At 33.6% G+C, this 24,474-nt stretch overlaps 2 protein-coding genes and 1 long non-coding RNA gene across 5 annotated transcripts; 2 read left to right on the plus strand and 1 right to left on the minus strand.

The window, feature by feature from the left end:
• The first annotated feature begins 13,314 nt into the window (after positions 1-13,314).
• On the plus strand, positions 13,315-14,757 carry LOC145576416 (protein ROOT PRIMORDIUM DEFECTIVE 1-like). The gene has a single exon (XM_081634183.1). The coding sequence runs from the start codon at positions 13,528-13,530 to the stop codon at positions 14,590-14,592; it is 1,065 nt and encodes a 354-aa protein (XP_081490309.1). The 5' UTR covers positions 13,315-13,527; the 3' UTR covers positions 14,593-14,757.
• Positions 14,758-17,219: 2,462 nt separating this feature from the next.
• Positions 17,220-23,219, minus strand: LOC145574653 (sucrose synthase 7-like). Of its 3 annotated transcripts, XM_081632492.1 has the most exons (16): positions 22,747-23,219; positions 21,613-21,745; positions 21,321-21,475; positions 21,044-21,236; positions 20,849-20,967; positions 20,539-20,755; positions 20,365-20,460; positions 20,107-20,280; positions 19,898-20,014; positions 19,660-19,826; positions 19,200-19,424; positions 18,537-19,103; positions 18,251-18,389; positions 18,103-18,159; positions 17,655-17,678; positions 17,220-17,566 (listed from the first exon to the last, which is right to left on the minus strand). In XM_081632492.1, the coding sequence occupies exons 1-16, from the start codon at positions 22,797-22,799 to the stop codon at positions 17,390-17,392; spliced, it is 2,613 nt and encodes an 870-aa protein (XP_081488618.1). In that variant the 5' UTR covers positions 22,800-23,219; the 3' UTR covers positions 17,220-17,389. The 3 variants fall into 3 exon arrangements, with proteins under 3 accessions (XP_081488618.1, XP_081488617.1, XP_081488619.1); XM_081632491.1 differs by lacking the exon at positions 22,747-23,219 and having other exon boundaries at positions 21,613-21,919; XM_081632493.1 differs by lacking the exon at positions 22,747-23,219 and having other exon boundaries at positions 17,403-17,566; positions 18,080-18,159; positions 21,613-21,919.
• LOC145574654 (uncharacterized) lies at positions 17,687-18,378 on the plus strand. Its single transcript, XR_014098119.1, has 3 exons — positions 17,687-17,713; positions 18,021-18,146; positions 18,254-18,378. It is a non-coding gene; the product is annotated as an uncharacterized LOC145574654 (long non-coding RNA).
• Positions 23,220-24,474: the final 1,255 nt, after the last annotated feature.

The raw sequence follows: 24,474 nt of genomic DNA on the forward strand, positions 1-24,474 counted from the left end.
GGCTCTCATCTCTTTTGTTTGTCTTAGAAATTCTCACAATCAAAATTCCCTGTGCAATGTTATTACTATCGTCACCACAAAGCTACCAACTTCGCTGTGTACTTAGTTCGGCTTTTCACATCAGAAGCCAAGAAGCTGATAGTTTGAAGGCGTTTTACTGTTCGGCTTTTCACATCAGAAGCCTAGAAGTTAGTTCATCATGTTGCACATCAGGTCTTAAAGTAGATATCAGTGAGAAAGAATTTGAGTTTAAAAACAAGTTCTCTAATTTCTTCACAGCTTTGAAAGTAGTTGATAACTTGTTCATTTTATGTTTTGTTGTTCATTTTAACACTAAGTATTTGCTCATTTGACAAATGAGCATTTAACTATTTGCTCATTTGAGAAATGAGCATTTAAGTTTTTGTTCATTTTGTTTAAGTATTTGCTCATTTGACATCAAGGATATCTATTTTGTTGAGCAGGACATCTGTTGAGACAGATTCTGCTGTTAATGTTGGTGAGCAAGATGCAGCAGGGGCAGGACAGTTAGGAGTTATTGGTGGTGACCAAGATGCAGCAGGGGCAACACATTTAAAAGTTGGTGGTGACCAAGATAAAGCAGGGGCATCACAGTTAGGAGTTGTTGGTGGTGACGAAGATGCAGCAAGGGCAACCGTTGTTGGTGGTGACCAAGATGCAGCAGGGCCAGCACAATTAGGAGTTATTGGTGGTTCTACACAGCCACAATATAAAGGAAGGAGTTTCAAGACAGGATCTTCTAATGACAAAGGAAAAATGGTTTTAAAGGACACATTAAAGAAAGAAAAACAGATGATTAAGGTAGTGGAGATGAAATCCAGCAATGAATTGCAAGGTTTGAAGTCAGGCAATGAAGTGGAAGGTTTGAAGTCTCACATTCATGGGACATTGCATAGTCGGATGTCACCCTCATCCATTGTTCAAGTTATGGAATCAGTTTTACTTTCACAAAATCAGTTGAAAGCAGTTAGAGATATAGGATTTGGGTCGATGGAGTTTTTGAAGGTGACCCAACTGCCTTTGCAGTTGGGTTTATGGTTGGTGCAGCATTTTGATGCTAAGACGTGCTCATTAAATATTCCTGATTCTGATCCTTTCCGTATTACTGAAGACCATGTGCATGAAGTTCTTGGGTTGCCAATAGGGGGCATAGAGATTGATAAAAATAATTTTTCCAGAAATAAAAAAGTCATTCAGCAATGGAAAAAGCAATTCCAAAGCAACTCACTCTCTATTAAAATAAGGGAGCTTAAAGAGTTTTTGAAGGAGCATAAGTCAGCTGGTGCTATGTTCAAACGGAACTTTGTAGTTCTTTGTGTGTCTACACTGATGGATGGTAGTCTTCTTATTTTTATTATGCTCATATTACTTTCAATTTGCTCATTTTCAATTTAGTTTGCTCATTTCTATTTTATTTTGGTCATTTAAATTTCTATTTGCTCATTTCTCTTTTGTTTTGCTCATTTTTTTGTCAGGGAAACAAAACATGAATATTAATTCTGATATTCTTACATTTCTTTCTGATGTTGATAAAATCAAGGACTTGAATTGGTCAAAGTATATCCTTGATTCTCTTGTGAAGGGCAAGCTTTTCTGGGAAGAACGTCCAACTCGTTCTTTTCCTGGTTCTTTATTGTTTCTTATGGTATTACTATAATTTTTGTTTATTTTTAATGTAGTATTTCTTACTTATTTGTTGATTTTTAATTTACTAATTTTTCTTTTCTTACTTGTTTGTAGTTATTATATGTTGATCAATTTATACTTGAGGAAGTTCGAGCTGCACGTGAAATTCCAATCTTGAAAGGGTGGACAACAGCTATGTTGTCAACACGTGAGAAATTAGAACTCTTTAAAGGGAGGCTTGGAAATATTCGAGCTAAAAAGCTTGATGCTGGTTCTTCTAGCATGACACAGCCTAAAATGGTGTTTAACTATAATTTTCTGTTTTATTCTTTTCCTTTTTATCCTACATTTTTAACTTTTTTAATTTTTATTTAGGAAAAATTCATTCCTTCTGAAGTGGAAACTCAAGTAGTTGCCAATAAAGTAATCATATATACTGTAATATTCTTTGTTCTTTTTGGAAATGACCAACTAATTATTGCTCATTTGTCTAATGAGCAAGCAATTACTTGCTCATTTTTGAAATGAGCAAATAATTTTTTACTCATTTGACAGATGAGCAAATTATGCAATTGGTTATGTGTTATAAGTAAGCTTGGTTTATATTTGTTAGGATATTTGCTTTCAACTTGTTCTAACTTTCTTTTTCTTTTTTTTTGTTTTGTTTTTGTTTGATTTTAGGAACAATCTGATCCAATTCGTACAAAAAATGAAGAAAGTGAACAAGATCCAAAGAAGGTATTTATATGAGTTTTCTGGAAACCAATATTAATTCTTTGTTCATATGTGTGCTCTTGCATTACTCATATGCATCTCATGAATATAGAAAAAGTATATTATGTAAATGTTGGTCTTTGGTTACTGCAATCTTGTGAAACTCATTTATGATAAATATGTGGATATTTCTTGTGAGAAGGAGCATTATAGTTCTTAATTTTTTTGCTCATTTGTCAAATGAGCAATTAATTTTTTGCTCATTTGTCAAATGAGCAAAAACTTCAATGCTCATATAAAGTTCAATTTGCTCATTTTTATATGACTTTGCTCATTCCATATCCACTTTGCTCATTTCATATCCACTTTGCTCATTTCATATTTACTTTTCTCATTTATATTTATCTTATTTATGTATTTTTTTTTACAGAAATGCCTTATGGAGCTTGCAACAGCATCTACAAATCTAGTCTTGGCATACATGGATTTCAGTCAAAAACATGAAGCTGCCATCAAGTATTTTCCAAACAACGAGAAGATACAAAAGTTGAAGGAAGATGCCATGGGCATTTGTGATGAGCATAAGATGAGTTCCAAAACTTTAACTGAAGACAATACTCTTTCATTTAGCCAAGATGAAGAGTATTGGCAAGATCCGGCAGTAATTGAAGCTTGGGATAGGTTTTTCTGAGATTTCAAGCAACAAAAAACATGCTGAATCTTCAATCAATGCAATGGTTGTTCATCCATATGAATCGGAACCCATTGATGTTACTAAGATTGCTTCTGAAAGTGTTCAGATAGCAAGTTGTATTCCTGATGTTGGATGTTCAGATAGGGCTGCTAAAAATGTGTTCAAAAAACTTGGAGATTCAAGTTTCAAATCTGCTTCAGGACGTTCACTTGCCAAAGGATCTGGAACTCCTACATTCAGTTTAGGAGTCTTTTCTCAAGAAACTGATTCTCCCCCTAGCAATGCGCCTACTGAACCTGTAGTTGCTTCTGTCAGTGCACAAGTTGGTGCTTCTGTTGCTGATGCTTCTCAAGCTGTTGGTGATGCTCTGAATGCTAATCCTGAAGATCTCATTTCTGATGCTCAAGAAACTGTAATTGTGCATAAGAGAAAAGGTGATACTGAAAAGAAGAGTTCTATTCCAAAGAAACGCAAACCTCAGCCATCAGTGCTTCTTAGATCACCTTTTAAGTCCCGCATTATGATAATTTACAATCCATTATCACCAGTTCAGATGAGTGTCTTGAGAGCAATGTTTGCTGATGATAAAAATCGTTTGTAAGTATTTTTTTTTATCTATAGAATTTATTATCTTGTACATTAACTTCCATTTGTTTTAGTCATACTAACTTTATTTATTGTTTTTATGCAGTGAACCAGTATTTAATGGAGAGAATGGTCTTGAAATTTTGAAATTACATCTTGAGAAGCTTTATAATAAAAATAAAGTTGATACAGAGATCATTAATGCTTGGTGTAGCATTCTGAATTATAATGAGCAGTTTAGAGATCCAAATTCTCCTGCTCGTTTCTTTTTTGACCTTAGTGCTACCGTAAGTTCAAATTCTTTCATTTATTTTGTTTATTGAATTATTTTGTTTTTTTGTTGTAATTAATTTTTTTTTCTTTAACATGTAGGACTGTCTTATTCACTATGAGATATATTCTGTTTCCCATCGGAATAAGATGTTTTTTGAGGTTACTGAGAATTTGTACATGAAATCAGTTGTACCACACAAGGATATTCAGCTTTTTTTCTTCCCAGTTTATGAAGAAGATCATTACTATTTGGTATGTTTTAACACTACCACACTGAATGGTAATATCGAGCTTTTTGATTATAACGAAGATGCTGGAGATCATAAACAACTTTTAAAACATTTGGTATGGCTTAAAAGTTAATCTCTATTCACATTATGTTTGTTTCTTTTACTTGAATGATCAGATTTTATTATATTTGCTTATTTAACGTTTTTATTTTCAGAGAACTGTTTTTTCAAACTTTATTCAATGTGCAGGAAATGTACAAAGTTCTATTTTGGCAAATGATATCAAGCGGATGGAAATTTCTGTGATTAATGGTTCATGGAAGTCTTCGGATAAAAATCATTTGCATTGTGGAGTTGCGGTGATGAGACTCATGGAAACATACATGGGTTTTGCAAAGTGGGATCCTGGTTTGAAGAAAAATAATGTAAGTCTTTCAGATTAGTCTCATTAATAATAAGATGTTTTGGTCTATTTCCTTACTTGTTCATTTCATAAATAAACAAAGAAATGTTTGCTCATTTCACAAATGAGCAACTAATTCTTTGCTCATTTAAGAAATGAGCAATTAACTTTTTGATTATTTGCTAAATGAGCAAGAAATTACTTGCTCATTTATCAAATGAGCAAAGAAATGTTTGCTCATTTGACAAATGAGCAAGGATTTACTTATTTATTTCATAAATGAGCAAGGATTCCTATCAAATGTTTACTTTAATTTTGAGGTCTATGGTCCATTAATCTAGCAATACCTTAGGCCATTGCCTTACAAGTTACAACTGCAACTTGTGGTGTTACTTTTACTGGTCACTGAGAAACTTTTGATTAGGTTGTTGAACCTTACGCAATTACGCAACTTGATTGATTTTAAATACTTAACGGGTTCATATTTCTGCTACTGTATATGGTTTGGCTCATTAGAGAATGATGATTTACATCTGAATTATGGAAAACTTGATGCTTTATTGCTCGAGGGTGTTGTTTGTTAGTGACACTAATGGTTTGGGCATGCACTTTTGTAGAAAAACTTGAACTCCTTTGCACTGTATTTTCTGGAGAAGTTTTTCTTGCCCAGAAAACAGTTTTGCAATAGATTGCAAAACAGAACCTATTTTCATAGTTTTTGACTTCAGTGCCTTCAAATAACCAACAAAATCTTTGTACTCCGACTCATTAAGTTTCTGTTGGACCTGCAAGGTCAAGAGAAAGCATTTTTAGTGAGCATTTATTCCAATTTAGATCATAAACCAAATTGCTCTGAGCCCATTTGTTGTGTAGAGAAAACATGAGAATTCCTGGATATTACCAATGGTTAGCTTGGCCTGCAATAAAGCATGATAAACGATACAAAGCAAACAGGAAATCATCCTTTTCATTGCTGAACTTTCAAAATGCAAGCCTAAAAAAATACACTATTGCTCATTGTTGTGGGTTAATTGAAATTAGTTTGAGCTCTTAATCCTTTCAGTTACTGTCTTATAAAAGTTAATTGAAATAAATGTTTGCTCATGTTATTGAAATCTTCTTAATTGTTTAGGGTTTGATTATGTTATTTGTTTTGCAGCTGATAATCTTGGCTAAACTTCGTGAAAAGTACACCCTGGGAATAATTACAAGTGAAGTGAACACTATTCAATCTGTTAAAGAAATTCCTCAGAAGAAGAAAAAGCAAAGTAAAGTTTATGTTGCTGACAAAGAAGAAAATGCTGAAAAAGAAGAGCCTGAAGAAGAAAAAGTTCAAGGAAGAAAGAGCAAAAGACTGAAGAAAGCTGAATGTTAGGGAATTAAATAGTTAGTAGTGATGATTTGTTTTTTTTTGGTTTAGGGAATTGGGTAAATTAAGATTTTATCTACTTTTAAGTAGTCTTTGAATGATGTAAAACTCATTTATAAACAGATTTTACAAACAGAAGCCTACCCTTTTTTTATTATAGTGATGATTATATTTGAATTATAATTCAATCTTTTATTTGTTTTTACTTCACATACCTTGTTATATACAACCAGTGTTCATTTGAAATATTCGTTCATTTGTTAAATGAGCAAACAGATGTATGCTCATTAAATGATAGATCAATGAATTCTTTCTCATTTGATAAATGTTCAAAGAAATCTTTGCTCATTTCACAAATGAGCAACTATTTTTGCTCATTTAAGAAATGAGCATTTACCTTTTTGATTATTTGCTAAATGAGCAAGGAATTACTTGCTCATTTGATGATTGAGAAAAGATATGTTTGCTCATTTGACCTGAGTAGAGCTGATTTTGGACTGGGAGATGAAACAGGAGTGCAATTGTTCCAAGTTCATATAATAGCTAATTTGCTCACTTGCCAAATGAGCAAATAATTATTTGCTCATTTGACAAAATGAGTAGTTAAATATTTGCTCATTTGATAAATGAGCAAGGAATTATTGCTCATTTGAGAAATGAACAAATATTTAGTCACTCATTTGAATATGTTCTATTTTCAATTCAACAATATTTGCAAAGCATTAAACTATGATTAGTACAAAATTAATAATATATTATTAAATATAAAAATTCATCAAAATCTTATATGTATATAAAAGTACCATTACACTTTTTTTGGACAATTTCTGATATCATGATGACTCAATTCACCACAACCTCTACATAATCTCTTCTTTTTTTGGTTTTGTTCTACAACCTTTTCTTTTTCTCCCTCAAGCCTTTTTGCACTTCTACCTCTTGTTTCAACATTTGACACATCAATCTCAGTCGCTTTCTTTTTTGAAGTCTCTTCATTTGATACATGAACTCCAGTCCCTTTATTCTTTGAAACTTTTGGAGGTTTGACAATTATTTCAGTTGGCACACTAGCTCCAATCAATAGCTCAATGTCTTGCTCTTTGTTTTTTGCACTTCCAGCTATTGTTTCCTTATTTCTTGCAATCCTCTTTGCTTCCAAATCCTTTCTTATTCCTTGAAGATTTATCACAAGGTCTTGAATATCTTCATCTTTGCCTTCTGCCAAACTTACACAAGTGTGTATCTCTGACCATAAATCATTTAACAATTTTTTCTTGTCTATTATATTAGCACATTGCTCCAACAGGTTTCCTCCCAAGTCAAAAATTGGTTTCTTTAATGCCATAGTAGTCCACCTTTGTAGCATATACTGCTCAGGAATGGTTTCAAACCTTTTTGCTTTCCAAACCCAAATCACATGTCTACATGGAATTCCTTGCCTATAAAATAGCTTGCAAGAACATGTGGTGTCATAGTTAGTTGGATTAAACACAACATCAAATGTTCTAGTCCGATTTCCTTCACTTACTGTTGCAACTTCCAATTCATTTTCTTTCTTCAATTCATCAACACCACAAGAAAAACAAGCAATTTCAACCTCGTATTGAAATTCATAAAAGACAGAGTTAGTATATAAATGTGAGGCATGCTTTTCTATCCCTAGGGGTGTTTTGCACTCATGATATTTGTGCTTTGAATCATTATCATTCTAACCTTGAGTGTGTCTTTGGGCATCAATTGCAGCTTCATATCTCAAGTAAAACTCAACAAGTGACACATGAGGATTGAAAAAAGGAGCAGAAAAAGTTGTTTTCACTTTCGGATCTTGATGTTGTACGCATTATTCCTCCAAGGAACACATCTCTGAAATAGGCCGGAATCACTTGTCTCTTATCTTGTACATATAACCTAACCACTCATGTTGTTCCAAGTGGTATTCAATCATCACTTGTTCCACCTTTCTTCAAACTCAGCGGGTTCAATTTCAAGGTGCCAAACGTAAGCACATAATTTTTTTTAGGAAACCAGTTTCTTCTTGCATGATTGATTTCTCCACCTTATCTGGTAACTTTTTCATTATGTGCCACATTCAGAACCGATGTTCAGTCTTCTTAAACACACTTCTAACAACAATTTTCATTGCTGGATCCTGATCTGTGATCATACAACTTGGTTCATTCCCATCCATTGCCTTGAGGAATGATCTGAACAGCCATTCAAATGACACGATATCTTCCTTTGCTATGAAACCAGCAGCAAAATTAATGCAATTCTTATGATGGTCAACCCCTGTAAATGGAGTAAACACCATGTTGTACCTGTTTACACATACACAATAAAGTTTAAATGGGTAAATAATTTAATACTCATTTGAAAAATTATCAAATAATCGATTGCTCATTTGTCAAATGAGCAAATAACTCAATGCTTATTTGTGAAATAAGCAAACAATTCTTTGCTCTTTTGTCAAATGTGCAAATAATTGAATGCTCATTTGTCATATGAGCAAATAACTCAATGCTCATTTGTGAAATGAGCAAACAATTCAATGCTCATTTGTCAAATGAGCAAATAATTCAAAGCTCATTTGTCAAATGAACATGCAATTCAATGCCCATATATATACTCTTATCAAAGAATATTAGACTTATGGGGATATTCAATTTTCACATAGAAGTAATGAGCAATTAAACTAATTTTATTCAAAACAAAGTCATTAATTTAAGCCATAGCTAGTAATAACACATAAATGAATTACCTATTGGTTTGGTATGTGGTATCAAAGGATACCATATCACCAAATAGAGCATAACTCTTTTTACAAAGGGGGTCTGCCCACAATGCTCTACAAAGGCAATAATCTTCATCCATCTCAAAATCAAAGAAAAAAGCGCTCCACATTAGCTTTTTGTTGGTAAAGTTATCCACGAACATTTGAGCATCGCTTCCTTGAATGTATGCTTTTAAATCTCTATGAAAATTTTTGAAATCTTCCTTAGATGCACCAATGTTTTCATATCCTCCAACAATTTCCTTCATCATTCGAAAAGTTGTGACGGGACCAATATTCACCTATTTAAAGAACAAAACAGTTTGTCACGTGAGCAATTAATTCAATGCTCATTTTTAAAATGAGCAAACAATTCAATGCTCATTTGTGAAATGAGAAAAAAATTATTTGCCCATTTGTCAAATGAGCAAACAGCTTTTATTAGAACATACAGAGAATTCATGAGACTTAAGAGAATTTGAAACATAAGAGAATTCATGAAACAATTTAATGTTCATTTGGCAAATGAGCAAAAAATTATTTGCTCATTTGTCAAATGAGCAAACAACTTTTATTAGAATATACATAGAATTCATGAAACATAAGAGAATTTGAAAGTGTTACCTTAGAATTATTCACAATTATTTTTTTGTGTAAAATGTTCATTTTCCTTCCTTCTTTTTGGAATAGATTGCAGCTAGGTGTATAAAGTGCATGAGTATGTCCCTCATGAAATTGTGTCACTATGAATGTGTTATCATCACAATGCTTTAGGACAATATGTGCCTTGCACCCAATACGAGTAACGAGTCTCTTCCTTTTGATTGAAGCTTTTTCTTCATTGTTTTCCCCTTCCTTGTTATTTAAATCTTTTTCTACAGTAGTCTTTCTTTTCTCTTTGTATCCTTCCTTATTGCACAAGATATACTGATATTTCAATTCTTTGCTTCTTCTTTGTCTTTTAGTTGTAGACTTCCTTGTATTGAAACCAGAAGCAAATGCATATCCTTTATAAAATTCAAGGCCCTCTTCGAGATTATTAAACTTCATCCCTATAGCTGGTTTCAACTCATTGGGGCATATTGGATGCCATTCTTTTGTTCCTCCAGGTGTGATCAAAGGTGCTACTTTAGGAGAAACTACTATTGTAGGAGTAGTTGGCACATTTGTGATGGTACTTGATTGACTCTCAACTTGTTCGTTGTTGCTCATCATTTGTGAATATGCACCTCCTTAAACACACTTAAACACACACACACACACATACACTCTCAATAATTAGAAGTGAAATCAGATTCTTAAACAAACTGACACACACACAGACATAGATACACACTTACACACACACACAAACACACACACACACATACACACACACACACAATAATTTCAGAATCTATAATTAGAACTGAAATCAGAATTGCAAGCAGAAAGAGGAGGGGGCAGGGGGGATAAGTTTGCTCATTTGTCAAATGAACATGCAATTCAATGCCCACATACATAAACTCTTACACTCACTCACACTCACACTCACACACAGACACACTGTTACACTCACTCACACTCACACACACACTCACACACACACACACACACACACACACACACACATACATACACAATTCTGTATACTGAGTGTTTTTACCCGAAACACTGAGTACTTATAGATCCTTGAATTACTTATGAATGTCATTAATATTTGCTCATATTAATTGTAGTTACCTCATTTTAAATGTTCTATTATACATATTTAGGTTTGCTCATTTTAATTGTAGTTACCTCATTTTAAATGTTCTATTATACATATTTAGGTTTGCTCATTTTAATTGTAGTTACCTCATTTTAAATGTTCTATTATACATATTTAGGTTTGCTCATTTTAATTTATTTGCTCATTTTAAATTTGATTGAAAATAAGAACATAATAACAGCATTCAATTGAAAATAAAAACCTACTAACAACATAATAAGAGCATTTAATTGGAAATTTCAAAACATCTTTTATCATAAGTTTAATATGACGTCATTACAATCACTATCAAGTTTAATCTGATATTATTAAAATCTCTATCAAATTAATCAAACCTAAATAATTGATTCAATTCAATCAAATAATTGATGCAATTAAACATTCAATTCGATTGATGTAATTCGAAAATTAACATGTAATTCAATTCGAAAATTAATATGCAATTCCAAAATTTTCAGAGATGTAAAATCAAATTTTTTTTAACATTCAGATTAACATGCAATTCAAAATTAAAAGTACGAACAAACCTCAATGATGGATGAAATTGCAACCGTTGAAATTTGCAAAAAGAAACCGTTGAAATTTGCAGAAAGAAACCGTTGAAATTTGCCGAAAGAAGAGCATACTCAGTGAATCGCCATTGATAAGTAAATCGCCATTGATGAGCTTTGATTTGCAGACAGAATAGAGGAGAGAGATAAAGTAGAGGCTGAAGGTTAGTTTGTTAGGCAGGCTTATAATCTCAGCGGTTAGATTTCATCTAATCTAGCGGCTGAGATTTTTCCTCACATAAGGTGTGCGTTCTCACCGGATCCCGACCCTATATATATATATATATATATATATATCAAAAATAATAATATTATAAGCAGGCCGCAGGGGTTATACATATGAATCGTATGATGTAGAGCTCCCCGAACATACGCTATTGGAATATTGCATATCTTTACAAAAATATACTTCGTATACATATATTAACAAACCTAATAAGTATGAATACCCAAAAAAAAAAAAAATTGGGATACTATTAATATGGGCAATAAAATGTTGTAAAGTATGTTATTAAATTAATTAAGTTTGACATATTTAGATTCTCAAAAATTACAGGTATTGGGTAGATAATTTGTCTTAAAAGTTGCTTTTTTGCCTTGACAATATCAGCACCCAAATGTGTGTTACTAGAACAATACGAAGTATATATTTGCCTGAAAAGTAGGAGGGAGATTTTATAAAAGAGATGTAAATAATGTTATACATATCCCTTAGGGCTACCAATAAACATTTAATATCTTTCCTTTTTTGCTATAAGTTTAGGAATGCATGACAAAATCACGTGCAAATAGTTGTAATTAATGAATATATTTCATTAATACTATTCTCTTTTACCTTCTTATACATATCCCTTAGAACAACCTATAACATTTTTCATTAATTATATACGGAGTACAAAATAAAAACTAAAACTTCCTCGTACATATGCACGCATTTAGTAAAATACTCTGTAATTTCATTTCAACGAAAAAAGTTTTACTCCCTCTGTTTTTTTTATTTGCATCACTTTGACCGACACATTTACCGAGACGCAACTTTGACCATTAATATCTTTAACCGTCTATTTGTAAAAGGCCAATTAGCCAAATTGATATAAAAGTTAGCACCCTTGTGACATATTGGTATAAAAATTATCACTGACGACATATAGGTATAAAAGTTAGCAAGTTGTGACAGATTGGTATAAAAGTTAGTCACTGGCGACATATTAGTATAAAAGTTAACAAATTGTGACAAATTGGTATAAAAATTAACAAGTTGTGACATTTCACCCTACTTTTCTTGCCAAATGTGGTTTTTTTATTTAATTTTTTTTTTGTTGTTAATTCTCATTTTATGCTAAATATTTCTCTCCTCCATGCTCATTCACCTAAGATAATCGACAAATAATAACAAAAAAAAAAAAAAAAATTGTGAGTTCAAAAAAAATCTCAAAAAATGAATAATGGAAAGAGAAATTTTTATAAATTAATGTCTCAAAAGCAAAAACTGGCATGTAATAAGTTGTAATATTTTTAAGAAGTTGGGAGCATATATATTTATATAAAATTGAATATTGGAAAAAAAAAGCTCGATATAATCTTGAAAATATTTAATCAAAGAGTTTGATCTTGTAATTTTTCTTGATTAATTCTTCTGCATACTCTAACATATTTCTCTATATTTTCCTATTTTTCCCTTTTTTTTTTATTCTTTAACTATTTTTGGGGCTTTTAATAGTGTCCAAAAAATTTACAATAAATATTTGAAGAAAAAAAAAAAAATAGATTTAAGCTAAAAGAATAAGAATAATCAATTGTACAATATACACTTATTATTCTAACAAGAAAGAGGGTTAAATGTCATCACTAATAAACTTTTATACCAATATGTCATCACATGGTAACTTTTATACCAATATGTTGTCGGTGACTAACTTTTATACCAATTTGTCACAACTTGCTAACTTTTATACCAATATGTCGCTGGCGATTTTATACCAACATGTCACAAGGTTGCTAACTTTTATACCAATTTGGCTGACTATTTGTAAAAATTATAACAAAATTATATTATGAAACTAGATATTATGACTAATCTAATGACATATGTAGTATTATATAATAATATTTATTTATTTATTTTATAGAAGTGAAAAAATTAAGTCAATTATATAATATGTAAATAGTGCAAAATTCAAAGTAATGCATTAAAAAAAAAAAAACGAAGGGAGTGTGAATTGGATAATGTTAAGCGGGTTACACCATCAGCAACTTCCACAATCCACAGATGCCGGCGACCACCACTATCACCACCACCTTACATCCACTTTCTTAATCTCTCTCTTCTCTTACGCCATGAGAGCAATACTCTTCAAATATTTTCGAAAAAACCCAGTTTATTTACACCAATTACCTGAATCACCAATCCAATTTGGCCCATTTAATCACTTCATTCAAAAAAGATAGAAAAAACCCGCGAATACTGCTCAAACCTGGTTGGAAAATCGAACCCGGGACCTTAAACTTGATATACTGACATCCCAAACCAGGAAACTCAATATGGCACTCCACCTGTTCGACTTAATGTCTCAGAGAAGATGCCATTATGTTTCTGTTCAAATTATGTCTCGTTGGAATAATGTAGTTGGTCTTAATGTTAGTATGGGTGATTTTCTTGGAAACTACCCGCATGTTTTTGATGTTTTTACGCACCCTGTTAGGAAGAATGTGTGTTGTAGTGTTACAAGAAAGATGATGGCTTTGATTGAGGAAGAGAGGGTTGTGATGGAGGAGTGTGAATTGGATAATGTTAAGCGGGTTAAGAAGCTTTTGATGATGTCGAAAGAGGGTATGCTTCATTTACATGCCTTACGATTGGTGAGGCGAGAGTTGGGGTTGCCAGTGGATTTTAGAGAGTCGATACTAGGAAAGTATACCGATGATTTTAAGTTGGTTGATCTTGAGGTTGTGGCTTTAGTTGAGAGGGATGAAAGTTTGGGAGTTGGGGGTGTCGAAAAGTGGAGGGAAAAGGAGTTCAAGGAGAAATGGTTGAGTGAATTTGAGACTAAGTATGGATTCCCTATAAATTTTCCTACAGGTTATGTTATAGAGAAAGGTTTTAAAGACAAGCTAAAGAATTGGCAAAGATTGTCTTATGTGAAACCTTATGAAAAAGAGGTTAAACGGAGTCGTACTAAAGCTGGGATTGAGCATTTTGAGAAAAGAGTTGTGGGAATTTTACATGAGTTTCTGAGCTTGACTGTTGAGAAAATGATGGATGTTGAAAGATTTGTACATTTCCGGAAGGATTTGGGGATTGAAGTTAATTTTCGCAAACTCTTGTTAAAGCACCCTGGGATATTCTATATCTCTACTAAAGGTGACACTCAGACAGTTTATCTCAGAGAGGCATATAGCAAAGGTGATTTGATTGAATCTAACCCGTTCTATAATGTCCGAAGAAAAATGATGAACCTCATGTTGCTTGGTAGGCGCAATACTAATGAGTTAAAGGCTGACAAAGCAACTTATGAAGAGAAAAGATGTGCAGAAACTGATAAGATTGTAGAAGGAACAAAAGATGGAGACTATGTTATTCCGCTGTTAGAGAGAACTGATGATTGAAGCTGCTGAGAATGCTGGTGAGGATATGTGTGCATCTAGTGCATTTATATCATCTTATTGCTTAAGGTTACAACTTGAGATTTATTTATTCAAGAGTCATATTGTCAAGTTTCTGAGCAAAATCTTCATACTATCGTTTTGTGCAGAACTATTGAAAAGTTTAATTTAAAGCACAGTTTGCTTTGTAGTTGAATATAACACATTATTGAATGAAAATGTTACTAGAACTCAAGTGAAGAGTCATTATTTCTAAAGAATGAAGATCCCATTGATGTTTGTTGGTAAACTTGAGTGTCATCTTTACATTTCAGCTGTAGGTTTGAAGTTCTGATTTTTGCTGGTCATCCTTTCATTATATTACTATTCATATCAGAATGGTTTTGGAATAATCTGGAGCAATAATGTAGACAAGCTTTATTTAAGTCTATTGGTCAGTATATATCTATGGCTTGTGCAGAAAGAATATGTCAACTAAGTAGAACTATCTGAATGTGGGCAGATTGCAGGAGCTCAATCGGAGTTTGACCTTATCTTCAATAATGCATGTTAAAAGAAATACTAATATGGTAGTACTAATCTAAAATAATGTATGGCTCTTAAAGTTTTAATACCACTTGGTGAGGAATTTCTTTTATAATGTGGTAAGTAGAGCTTCTTTGTGTTACTGTAGGCACTATATGGGAGGCTGTAGTCCAGATGAGGCAACTATTGATGTTATCCTTTGCTTGGAAACCATTTCTGATCTTAATGTAAGAGAAACACATTGTTGCTTGTGGTTGCTAGATGACACACTTCTTTGATGACCTGAATTTTTTTGTTATGTGCATGCAGGAAGATGCAAAGGTTCATGGATGGATTTCTAACTTTGGTATTGGTACAATCTCTGAAGATTTTAGTAGCCTGCTTGGCTAGGTAACCTAACTGGCACAACAACTTTCATATTTAGAATGTAATTAATTTCCATATTTCTGTTTCCATGTTGTCTGATGCTGCCTGCTTTAATACTTTGTATTAGTTTAATGGGTGCTCAAATACCAATAGTCCGAATGTAACTTTGTAGAATCTTCAAATGATCATTTATCTTGTTACAAATATTTATCAATGAAATTTTGGCTTCAAGTTTGGGAATATGATGACAAGTATGAATATAAATGTTCTATGGTGGATATTTGACAAGAGCAAACATGCAATATAATGCTACAAAGTCTAGGATCATGATAACCAAAGTATCCCGGGGTTTCAAAAAGCTAATATTTCTCATGATGAAACATTTGGTAGTCAATGATGGTAAATAGTTCGTGTAGTATTGGAAGGAAAGTCACATGCCAAAGTTCATGTTAATGTAACTCCGTCTCAAATTGGTTTTGAAGATTTATAAAGAATATCACGTATTTTGGGGTGGAGTTGCATGTTGACAATGGTATGGGACCTTCCTCGCAAAATTTCACACAAATCCATTAGCTAATTCACTATTTGTCACTGTCCACCGATTTGTTGAAACAAGTTCCTATTAATCATTTATTGTGCCCAAAGTAAATACAAGGCTGTGCCTAGAATATCTATAAAGCTTTGATTAAGATAAAATATTTTACTACTGTTGGCTGCAAGTTTTATTTCCATGTATAATAGAGGAGTTAATTTCAAATAGATTTTCATCTTCAAGCAGTTATTGTTAAGTGTTTAATTTTCATAATTATGTCAAAATATTCAAGAACATAATCCAGCTGGTGTGAAAACTCTTCAACCTTGTAACTCAGTTTATATAAAATTTAATTCTGATTATAGCAATGTTTACAGCCTGAAGGTGAGTGGAAATGCTATGCTATGAAGTCTATCCCAAATTATTAAATTAAATTTTCCTAAATATTGATTAGCTTGTTAAGATCTCTTAAGAGTGGAGAATAGTTAGAAATTCTTTAACTTGCTTTAAAAGCTTACCAAATGCTTGCAGATCTAATTGTCAATTTACGAACAAGGTTGGTAGGAATAACTTAAACCAAGGCGATCCTGTATATGAATCATGCATTTAATTGGTGTTGACTTAATTAGTGCATAAGAGATTTGGGACGGAAATACCTCTTGTATGAGATTGCGTTTTAGTTCTCACGTTTCATTAATTATTCTACTCTTTATTAATGACAATTGTTGCATTTTAGAGTAGTTGTGATCTAACTTCCTTTATGCTCTAGACCATCCCACTCCTTCAAGCTATGAGTATGCTACTTTTAAATTTTTTTTTGGAAGTAACTGTGTACTTATCAATTTATCAAGAGGGGGGGGGGGGGGGGGTATTGATTTATTCACTCGTCTGTTTAAATGACAGGTGATTGTTTTCTATATTTTTATTTGTCTAGTTATATAAAACTATCGTATCTTCATGGTATTGGCATGAGGGTTCTTGTTCTGTGGATATATAGGATCAGGTTGATAAAGTAGCCTTTGGTATTTCTCCCTTAGACTTCAGTTTTCTTTGTGATAGTCATTTTAGCCACCTTACTTCTACCATAACTCCCCACCCTGCGAAATTTTCTTTCTTTTCCCTTTTTTGGCTTTGGGATGGGAGGGGAGTGGCCGAAAAGAAAATTAGATACAAAATAAAAGATGTACAGATTTTTCTAACATAAATATGAAGATAAAAGAGTATTTCATATTCCAATTTGTAGTTGAAGTATATCTCTATGATGTTTACATTTAGTTTCTTTAGTATACAACATGTATGCTTGATTCTGTAGTCGGGAAACATCCAATTCTTGAATATATGTTAAGATTAATTACAATAGCATTGAGGTAGCTTTATTCAGAAGGGCAATGCCTTTTGACTTTGGTAAGTTGAGAAATGAGTCCAACAAATTAGAAAGAGGAGCAGTAGGACAATGATAAAGAGCAGCTTCGAAATGACTTTGTATACAGCTGCATATGTGTTTCTTGGGGAAGTTTCAAACTGTGCCATGCACTGAGTTAAGCTCCGAACCACCTGAAAGTCATAAATAACACTGCATTATGTCAAGTATAAAATTGGAAAAACAGTATTTCAAGTCATTGATTTCTATGCCCCTGTTTACCTCTGTATCCGAGTTGTCGGCCGCCTGGTGCAGGAAATGAGAGATTGTGTTAGTCAATGGTAATTTTATTGGAAATAGAAATAGAAGAATTAGGACACACATTCCTGCTATCCTGTTTTGCTCTGAACGAGCCAAACACATTAAGTCTGGTTATATCTAGATTATTGGGAGGTTCTATGTCCGTAAGTTACAAATTTGGAATAATTTCAAGTTAGTTTTATGATAGCTTTTGTTAAGGAAAAACAGAGGGAAAAGTATAGTAATTACAGTAAAAACATGAGGTTTGTAAAAAATAGCATTCCATACTTAGTTTGATGAGAAAATTACTTTATTTCTAAAATTAGGCTTCCCATCATTATAATATAGGAACAATAAAGTTTTATTGCATGAAGGAAAGACTATATATGGAGAGAATAACAGCATGCCTTTTGGGTGGCTGCGGCCTTACTATTGGCTTTGGTGCTGGCTTTGGAACTTCATAGCTTGGGATAGGCACAGTTTTCACCTGCAACAGGTTTTTATTAGTAAAATAACCTTAATGAAGTGTATCTTATATGGAGCTGATATGACCTATTTTTAATGGAAATGAAACATACCAGATTCCTGTATTCAAGATTGTAGAACATTTGAATGTATCTTTGCTTGGCTTGCTTCTCTTGATTGTTCAGCATTCTCCAGAAGGTATACATGCATCCCATGTTTAGCAGTTTGTTCGCATATATCTTCCATGTGTAGCTGCACAAGAGTACAAGAAAAGGAAACAACAATAAATGCCCTGTCTCAAAGGATTACGGTGACCAACGACATACAAGTATGATTCATTTGACTAATAGCTCTGTTGGTTGGATTAAATTTTCTTTGAGATATTTATATTGCTATTACCATTCATATATTCTCTGTAAACTGGCTGCTGAGACCTTATTCCAGTATTCATCATCATGCATACATTTCTGGAAAAAGTCAGCAATTTTGTTGCTTGTCACATCTCCATTGTGGGGATCAATATGAAAGCCAGAGACACCATCAACGATAATCTCTGCTGGCCCCCCTTGATTTGTAGCAAAAGTGGGCAATCCACAATTCATTGCTTCAATGACTGTGAGACCAAAAGCTTCATATAAAGCAGGTTGCACAAAAGCACCTCGTGTATCAGCAATGAAACGGTACAGCTCCCCGTTTCTGTACTTATCAGTCTGGGCAGCAATCCATCTAAATTGGCCATTCAATTTGTAATTCACTATCAATGAGTGCATCTTCTTAATTTCAGCCATTTCTTCTCTATCTTTGGATTTTGAGGGATCAAAGAAACCTGCCACAACAACAAGGTTGACCAGACTCCTGAGTCTGTCATTCCTCGCATACCACTCAACCAGTCCAGTGATATTTTTCACTGTATCCAGCCTTGCCATGGAGAAAATGATGGGTTTCTTCTTGTCTTCTAGGAATCCCCTGTTCGAAAAAATATACTTAGTTGCTGAAAATTGGAAGAACGTTATCTTACTAGTATGATACTTTGATACAGGTTTTGTATCCTTTTGTACTTACATGTGTTCATCATTATCCTTATTATTGTACAGTAATTCTTGAATCGCTGGATGGAAGTGTGTGAATCGTCTCTGTGCTTCTGTGGAGGGAAAGTAGACAGTTTGGTCTGCTCCAGGTGCAGCAATATTGAATTTGGGGTCAAAGACATTGATGCCCGAAGCCACCCTGTATAGTCCTGGGAGAGTGTATGCTGCATGGCTTTCATACTGGCCAGGTCTTTCTTTGCTGCAAAAGATCAACTCCATATAGTATTTCTTGGTCAGAAAATTTTCAAATTTATTGTCCTAGGGCTAACAGTGTGATTAAATCTTATAAACAAAGCTTTAACTAGGATTGAAGATAGATTACTATCTATGTATAGATCTTATAAACTTGCTTTATGCTCCCGAAAATGCAAATAAATTCGTATTTTGGGAATTTCAAAACTTAAAGTAAGAAGTATAAAGTCTCCGTGTCTGACCTTCCTGCAATTTCTTGAAATGTGCTCGTGATGATGAAATCTGCTGAATTCATTGCTATTATATCTGCTGTGAATTGACATGAAAAGTGGTACTTGGAATCCTTTTTTCTCCAGCCAACATCTGAATCTTCATATTTCGTCTTTTCTAAGGCGTGTGCTATGGTGGCCTATTTTCAAGATAAATGATGAATAACAAAACAGAGATGATTCTTACTATGTATTATTTGATGCTATTTACCAGTGTTACTCCAAGCTTGTTTGCCATGAGAGACGCAACCAGGTTTCCATCAGTGTAATTTCCAATTATAAGGTCAGGCTTTCCTTCCATAAGCTCAAGGATTTTGGTTGTGGCATCCTGGTGTCATATGAAAGAGAAGTACTTAACAATCAGAGTGATTTATAATGATCTCAAGTGGTAAGTCAATATATAATTTAATGGCTACATGCCTGTGTAAACTTCTCTAGGTATGGATATATGTCAAAACGAGAAACCCATTGGCGGAGGATTCCATTCTCTGTCCTAAATGGGACGCGAAGAATGTTAGAGTACTTGGTGCCCTCAATTGATTCGAGTTCCTGATTGCACTTGGTTCCTTGAGAATCTGGTATTAGTCTGGTGACCTGTGTGACACATCACCAATCAGCTGTACTTTCGAGTTTCGTAATTTTCAATGAAATTATGATTTCATTTGAGATTGTACTCACCACTAGAATTTGAGGCTTCACAGTAAGCCCTTGATTCTTGATTCTGATGAGTAATTCCTCTTCTAGTGCTCTGACTTGATCCAAAATATAAACCACCTGCAAAGGCATTAACAATAATCTTAGTCATGTACTTTGTGCTTCTTTTGCAGGCTGTTTTAGCTACCAGACACATACCTGGCCCCCAGTATCTGGCAAGCCAAGAACATTTGCTTGACCAAAGTAACCATGTATTGAGAATATCACAACATTGAAAGTTGTTGGAAGCCTGCCGAAGAAATTCTCCACGTTCACTGGGTCTGGTGCCTGGAGCACCTCGGAGAGAAAACGCATAGTCTCTTTGACTCTTGCTGCAGTATCACCCCATCCTTTCTCAAAACCCCACTCCTTCAGTCTGTTAAAAATATTGGTATTAAGTCTTTTCTATTTTATTTTTGGAAAAACTGAAGTAATTCCTTTTCTGATGTGTAAAGTCATAATGGTGTACCTCAACTCGAAGGTCTGAAATGGTGTATCAGCAGGAAATGATGAAAGGAACACCTCAGCCACAACCAGTGCGGCCTGCAGCTTTGCTGGTGTGTTCAGTGTCTCATTGATCATTAGGTTCTGCCAAGATTAAATTCAATACATGAGCAATAATGTCTAAATATTTGCACGCAATTATGTTAGTTAGGGTTCTTACATCATCGTGGTGCTTCATTGACAGCAGGTGTTCCACAAGAGGCTTTGCAGCCTCCTTCTCTCCCCAGAGCTTTGAACTCAAGAACTTTGATATAAAATTCATTCCTTTTCCTATAGAAGAAGACAAAGCAAGGCGTGGGGTAGAATATTCGAGTGCCCCAAAGTCCACCTCTAGTGCATTATCATCCTTGGCCCTGTAATGTTCACACAAAACATTCTGTTGTAAGCACCATTTTTGAAGAAATGGAATTCTGTAAATATATCAATGATAAAACTACCATCTCTCATCATATATGGTCTCTTTGAATTTCAGATACTCAGTTGCATTGATGCCTTCGACTGTGAGATCATTGGCATTTACTTTAACGTATTCCCAATAGCCAGGATTTGGTCTAACTGCGAAGGCAACATGGGGAGGAACAACAGCCGCCTCCTGTGGATTTTCAAACAAAGAGAAACTTTTAGATAACAGTAAGTCACCTTTCACCCTCTTAAAAGGAAGAGAAAAATGAAGGGAAAAGATGTGTTTGGTTTGGTCATCGTATCATGTGTTTTTCCATTGTAATATACCTGAGTTGAGCACAAAATGTAGCCTAGTGTGCCTTCTAGTACTTGAGTTCTGTCAGCAGGGTCATCAATGGATTTCTCAAGCTCGTCCATAAGATGATGAAGCTTCATCAACCGTTTCCCCTGTTGTAAATACCTAGAAAAACACTTTTTCATTAGGTATCTTCTCTCCCTCAATGCTTCCGGCATGTTATCAGCTATTGAGTCGGATTTCATCAATGCTGGTGAAGCAGCCATAATGTCCAACTTCTGTAAACTATATTACTCGATTTTTTTCGAGTATCTTAGGGGATGGGGGAAATGAGTTTATTTATCTTTGGCTATGATTTATGAAGTTGTTGCCCGATGCCCGAGTATATATAGTATTACAAGGTGTTCGAAGACGAATACACAGTTGGACGAGAAACACAAATCCTTACAAATACGTCAAAGGTATTGGATAGGGCAAGAACATTATTCCTTAGTAAGAATCTACTGAAAAGATTGCATTGGAGAAGGGAGATACCTTGTTTATATGATATTTAGAATAACATTTTTTGCTTTACTTTTTCTACTTTCTTTCCTTCTTTTAGTCGTATTCTTTGCCTGTCCAAGCCATGCAAGTAATTTAATACTTTCGTAAGCAATTTATGAAGTTTTGATGAGTACTAAAGTACTATGATTCGAATGGGAAAATGTAAAGCATACGAAGTTATTATCTGTCTTTTTGACAAAAGATGGGAGAGCTGAAAAAAATACAATATAATTTGCTTGATAAACAAATTATATTTATCAAATGACAAAAATGTAAATAAATCAATAACTTTGTGTCAAATATGAGATCTATAGTTGTTGATTTAAAATTTTCATGCTCACCAGACAAAATTGTTAATTTATTTACGATTTAGCCATTCAATAAACAAAATTTGAAAAGATAAACTAGGCTTCTTCAGGAGAAGATGTAGATTTTGCATTTTACTGGGTTATTCATCAATTGCTACAAAAATATTGTAGCCAATACAATGAGGGAGCCCAAATTTATATCCAAGATAAACGGATTCATTTATCTTGGTGGAAAAATTATAAATTTTTTTTACATTTTAAATAATAAATAAAAAAAGGAAAAGAAGAATCATCATCTTCTTGCTCACTACTCACCTCCAAGGTCTCTTCCACCTTTGTTTATTTTCCACCCAGCTAATCACCTTCATCTTCTTCGTCTTCTTCTTAATGCTACTTCAACGGAGACCAACAAACCTTGACATCACTATTTTCGGCGGCAAAAGCCGCCAAATCTAATGAAAACCCTAAATAAAAAATATAGAATTTAGGGAATGGTTAACCCTAAAGTGAAGGTGATTGTTGTTTGGTTGTGTAATTTTCCTTCTCTATTGGAGTTTACCATTGACTGAGCTCGTGAAAAACACAAGCTGTCCGACTTTCATGGAAGCTGTTTTGGAGCTTTTCCATTTTCAACTTCTCACTAACGGAGTAAATTGTCCTAAGATACCAAAAAGACCCTTACTTATAATCTTAAATGACGTTTTTGCCCTTAGATAAATTTACCATGTTTTTCATAGATAGAAATTTGGATTTTCTCCAATATAATTGTTTGAAAAATTTGTCATAATTCACTTTTTAAAACGGGTTTTCCTGCTTCTAATTTGTTTTTGCAAAGTAGCACCTTATATGAGGCTTGGCTTGTATGGAGGTATTAAAATGAGGATAGAAAAAAATAAACAAATTATTATTTTACTTTTTTTTAAAAAAATAGATATACAAAAACAGTGAGATATATACACCATCCATTCCTAAATCATTTTTTTCTTTATCTTTGTTTTATCCTTAAAACAACTACCACTATTTTTAAATTTTCATTAGCCAATTTTTGATTTTTTTGTTGGTAAAACTTTCTATAAAATATTTTTCCCTTCCGAAAATATTTAGGAACTTTAAAAACATAAATTTTGAAAGAACAAATTATTTTTGAAAAAAAAAAAATTTTAAAAAAAGAAAAATCATTATTAAGAAGTTTGACTAACAAAATTAAATAAAAAGTCTACCAATGAAACTTAAGTGTAGTGGTAGTCATTTTAAGGACGATTAGTGTAGAATTGGGACTTTATACCCATCTTTCTTACTTTATTCTTCTTATATGCACTCATTTATTTTTCCATTATTAAAACTAAGAATCTACAACAAAGCCAGTAGAACTTTCAGGGATTGAATGAGTATATGGTTTGAAAGATTAATTAGACACATAAAGCAATGAAGAAGAAATAGTTTACTTAAATATCATTATTTGCGGATCAAACACTCCCTCGCAAGAAAGGGTTCCACTCCTTTAAAGAAAGACCGACCTCTGTTTTTCAACGCTGATCTCCGGTTCTATGGCCGATGATATCATATCCCAGTGCTCTTCGCTTAGTTTGGATGATGATGATGACGGAGTGGTGGATTTGTGAGGATCAGAAATTCCTAATTCGCAAGAAAACCTAGAACTATTACTAATTGGGCGTTTATGCACAGAACGCAATTACAATGTCGATGCTTTTAAAAGGACGATGCTGAAAGTCTGGGCATCGGCGCGTGATCTGATAATAAGAACTATTGGAACAAATCTTTATGCTTTCCAATTTTTCCATTGGAGGGATAAGGAGAAAGCTTTGAACAGACGACCGTGGTGTTGGGAGAATCATCTCCTGATCCTTAAGGAAATATTTGGGGATGAACAGCCGGAAAACATTACCCTCAATCACTCGCCATTCTAGATTAGGGTCTACAATTTACCGTTCAATTGCAAGTCCGATGTAAAAACCCTTACTGCTGGATTAGGAGAATTTATGGATATTGAAGTGAATAAATTTGGGCTCGATCGTTACCGGC

This window comes from Chenopodium album, chromosome 13 (genome assembly GCF_948465745.1).
Source record: "Chenopodium album chromosome 13, dcCheAlbu1.1, whole genome shotgun sequence".
In the NCBI taxonomy this organism is placed as follows: Eukaryota; Viridiplantae; Streptophyta; class Magnoliopsida; order Caryophyllales; family Amaranthaceae; genus Chenopodium; species Chenopodium album.

Coding starts and splice junctions, on each gene's coding strand:
- LOC145574653 (XM_081632491.1), bottom strand. CDS start 21,846: ATGGCTGCTTCACCAGCATTGATGAAATCCGACTCAATAGCTGATAAC. Junction 20,968..21,043: donor CAATGAAGCACCACGATGAT/GTAAGAACCCTA, acceptor TAATCTTGGCAG/AACCTAATGATCAATGAGAC. Junction 20,756..20,848: donor TTTCAGACCTTCGAGTTGAG/GTACACCATTAT, acceptor TATTTTTAACAG/ACTGAAGGAGTGGGGTTTTG.
- LOC145576416 (XM_081634183.1), top strand. CDS start 13,528: ATGGCACTCCACCTGTTCGACTTAATGTCTCAGAGAAGATGCCATTAT.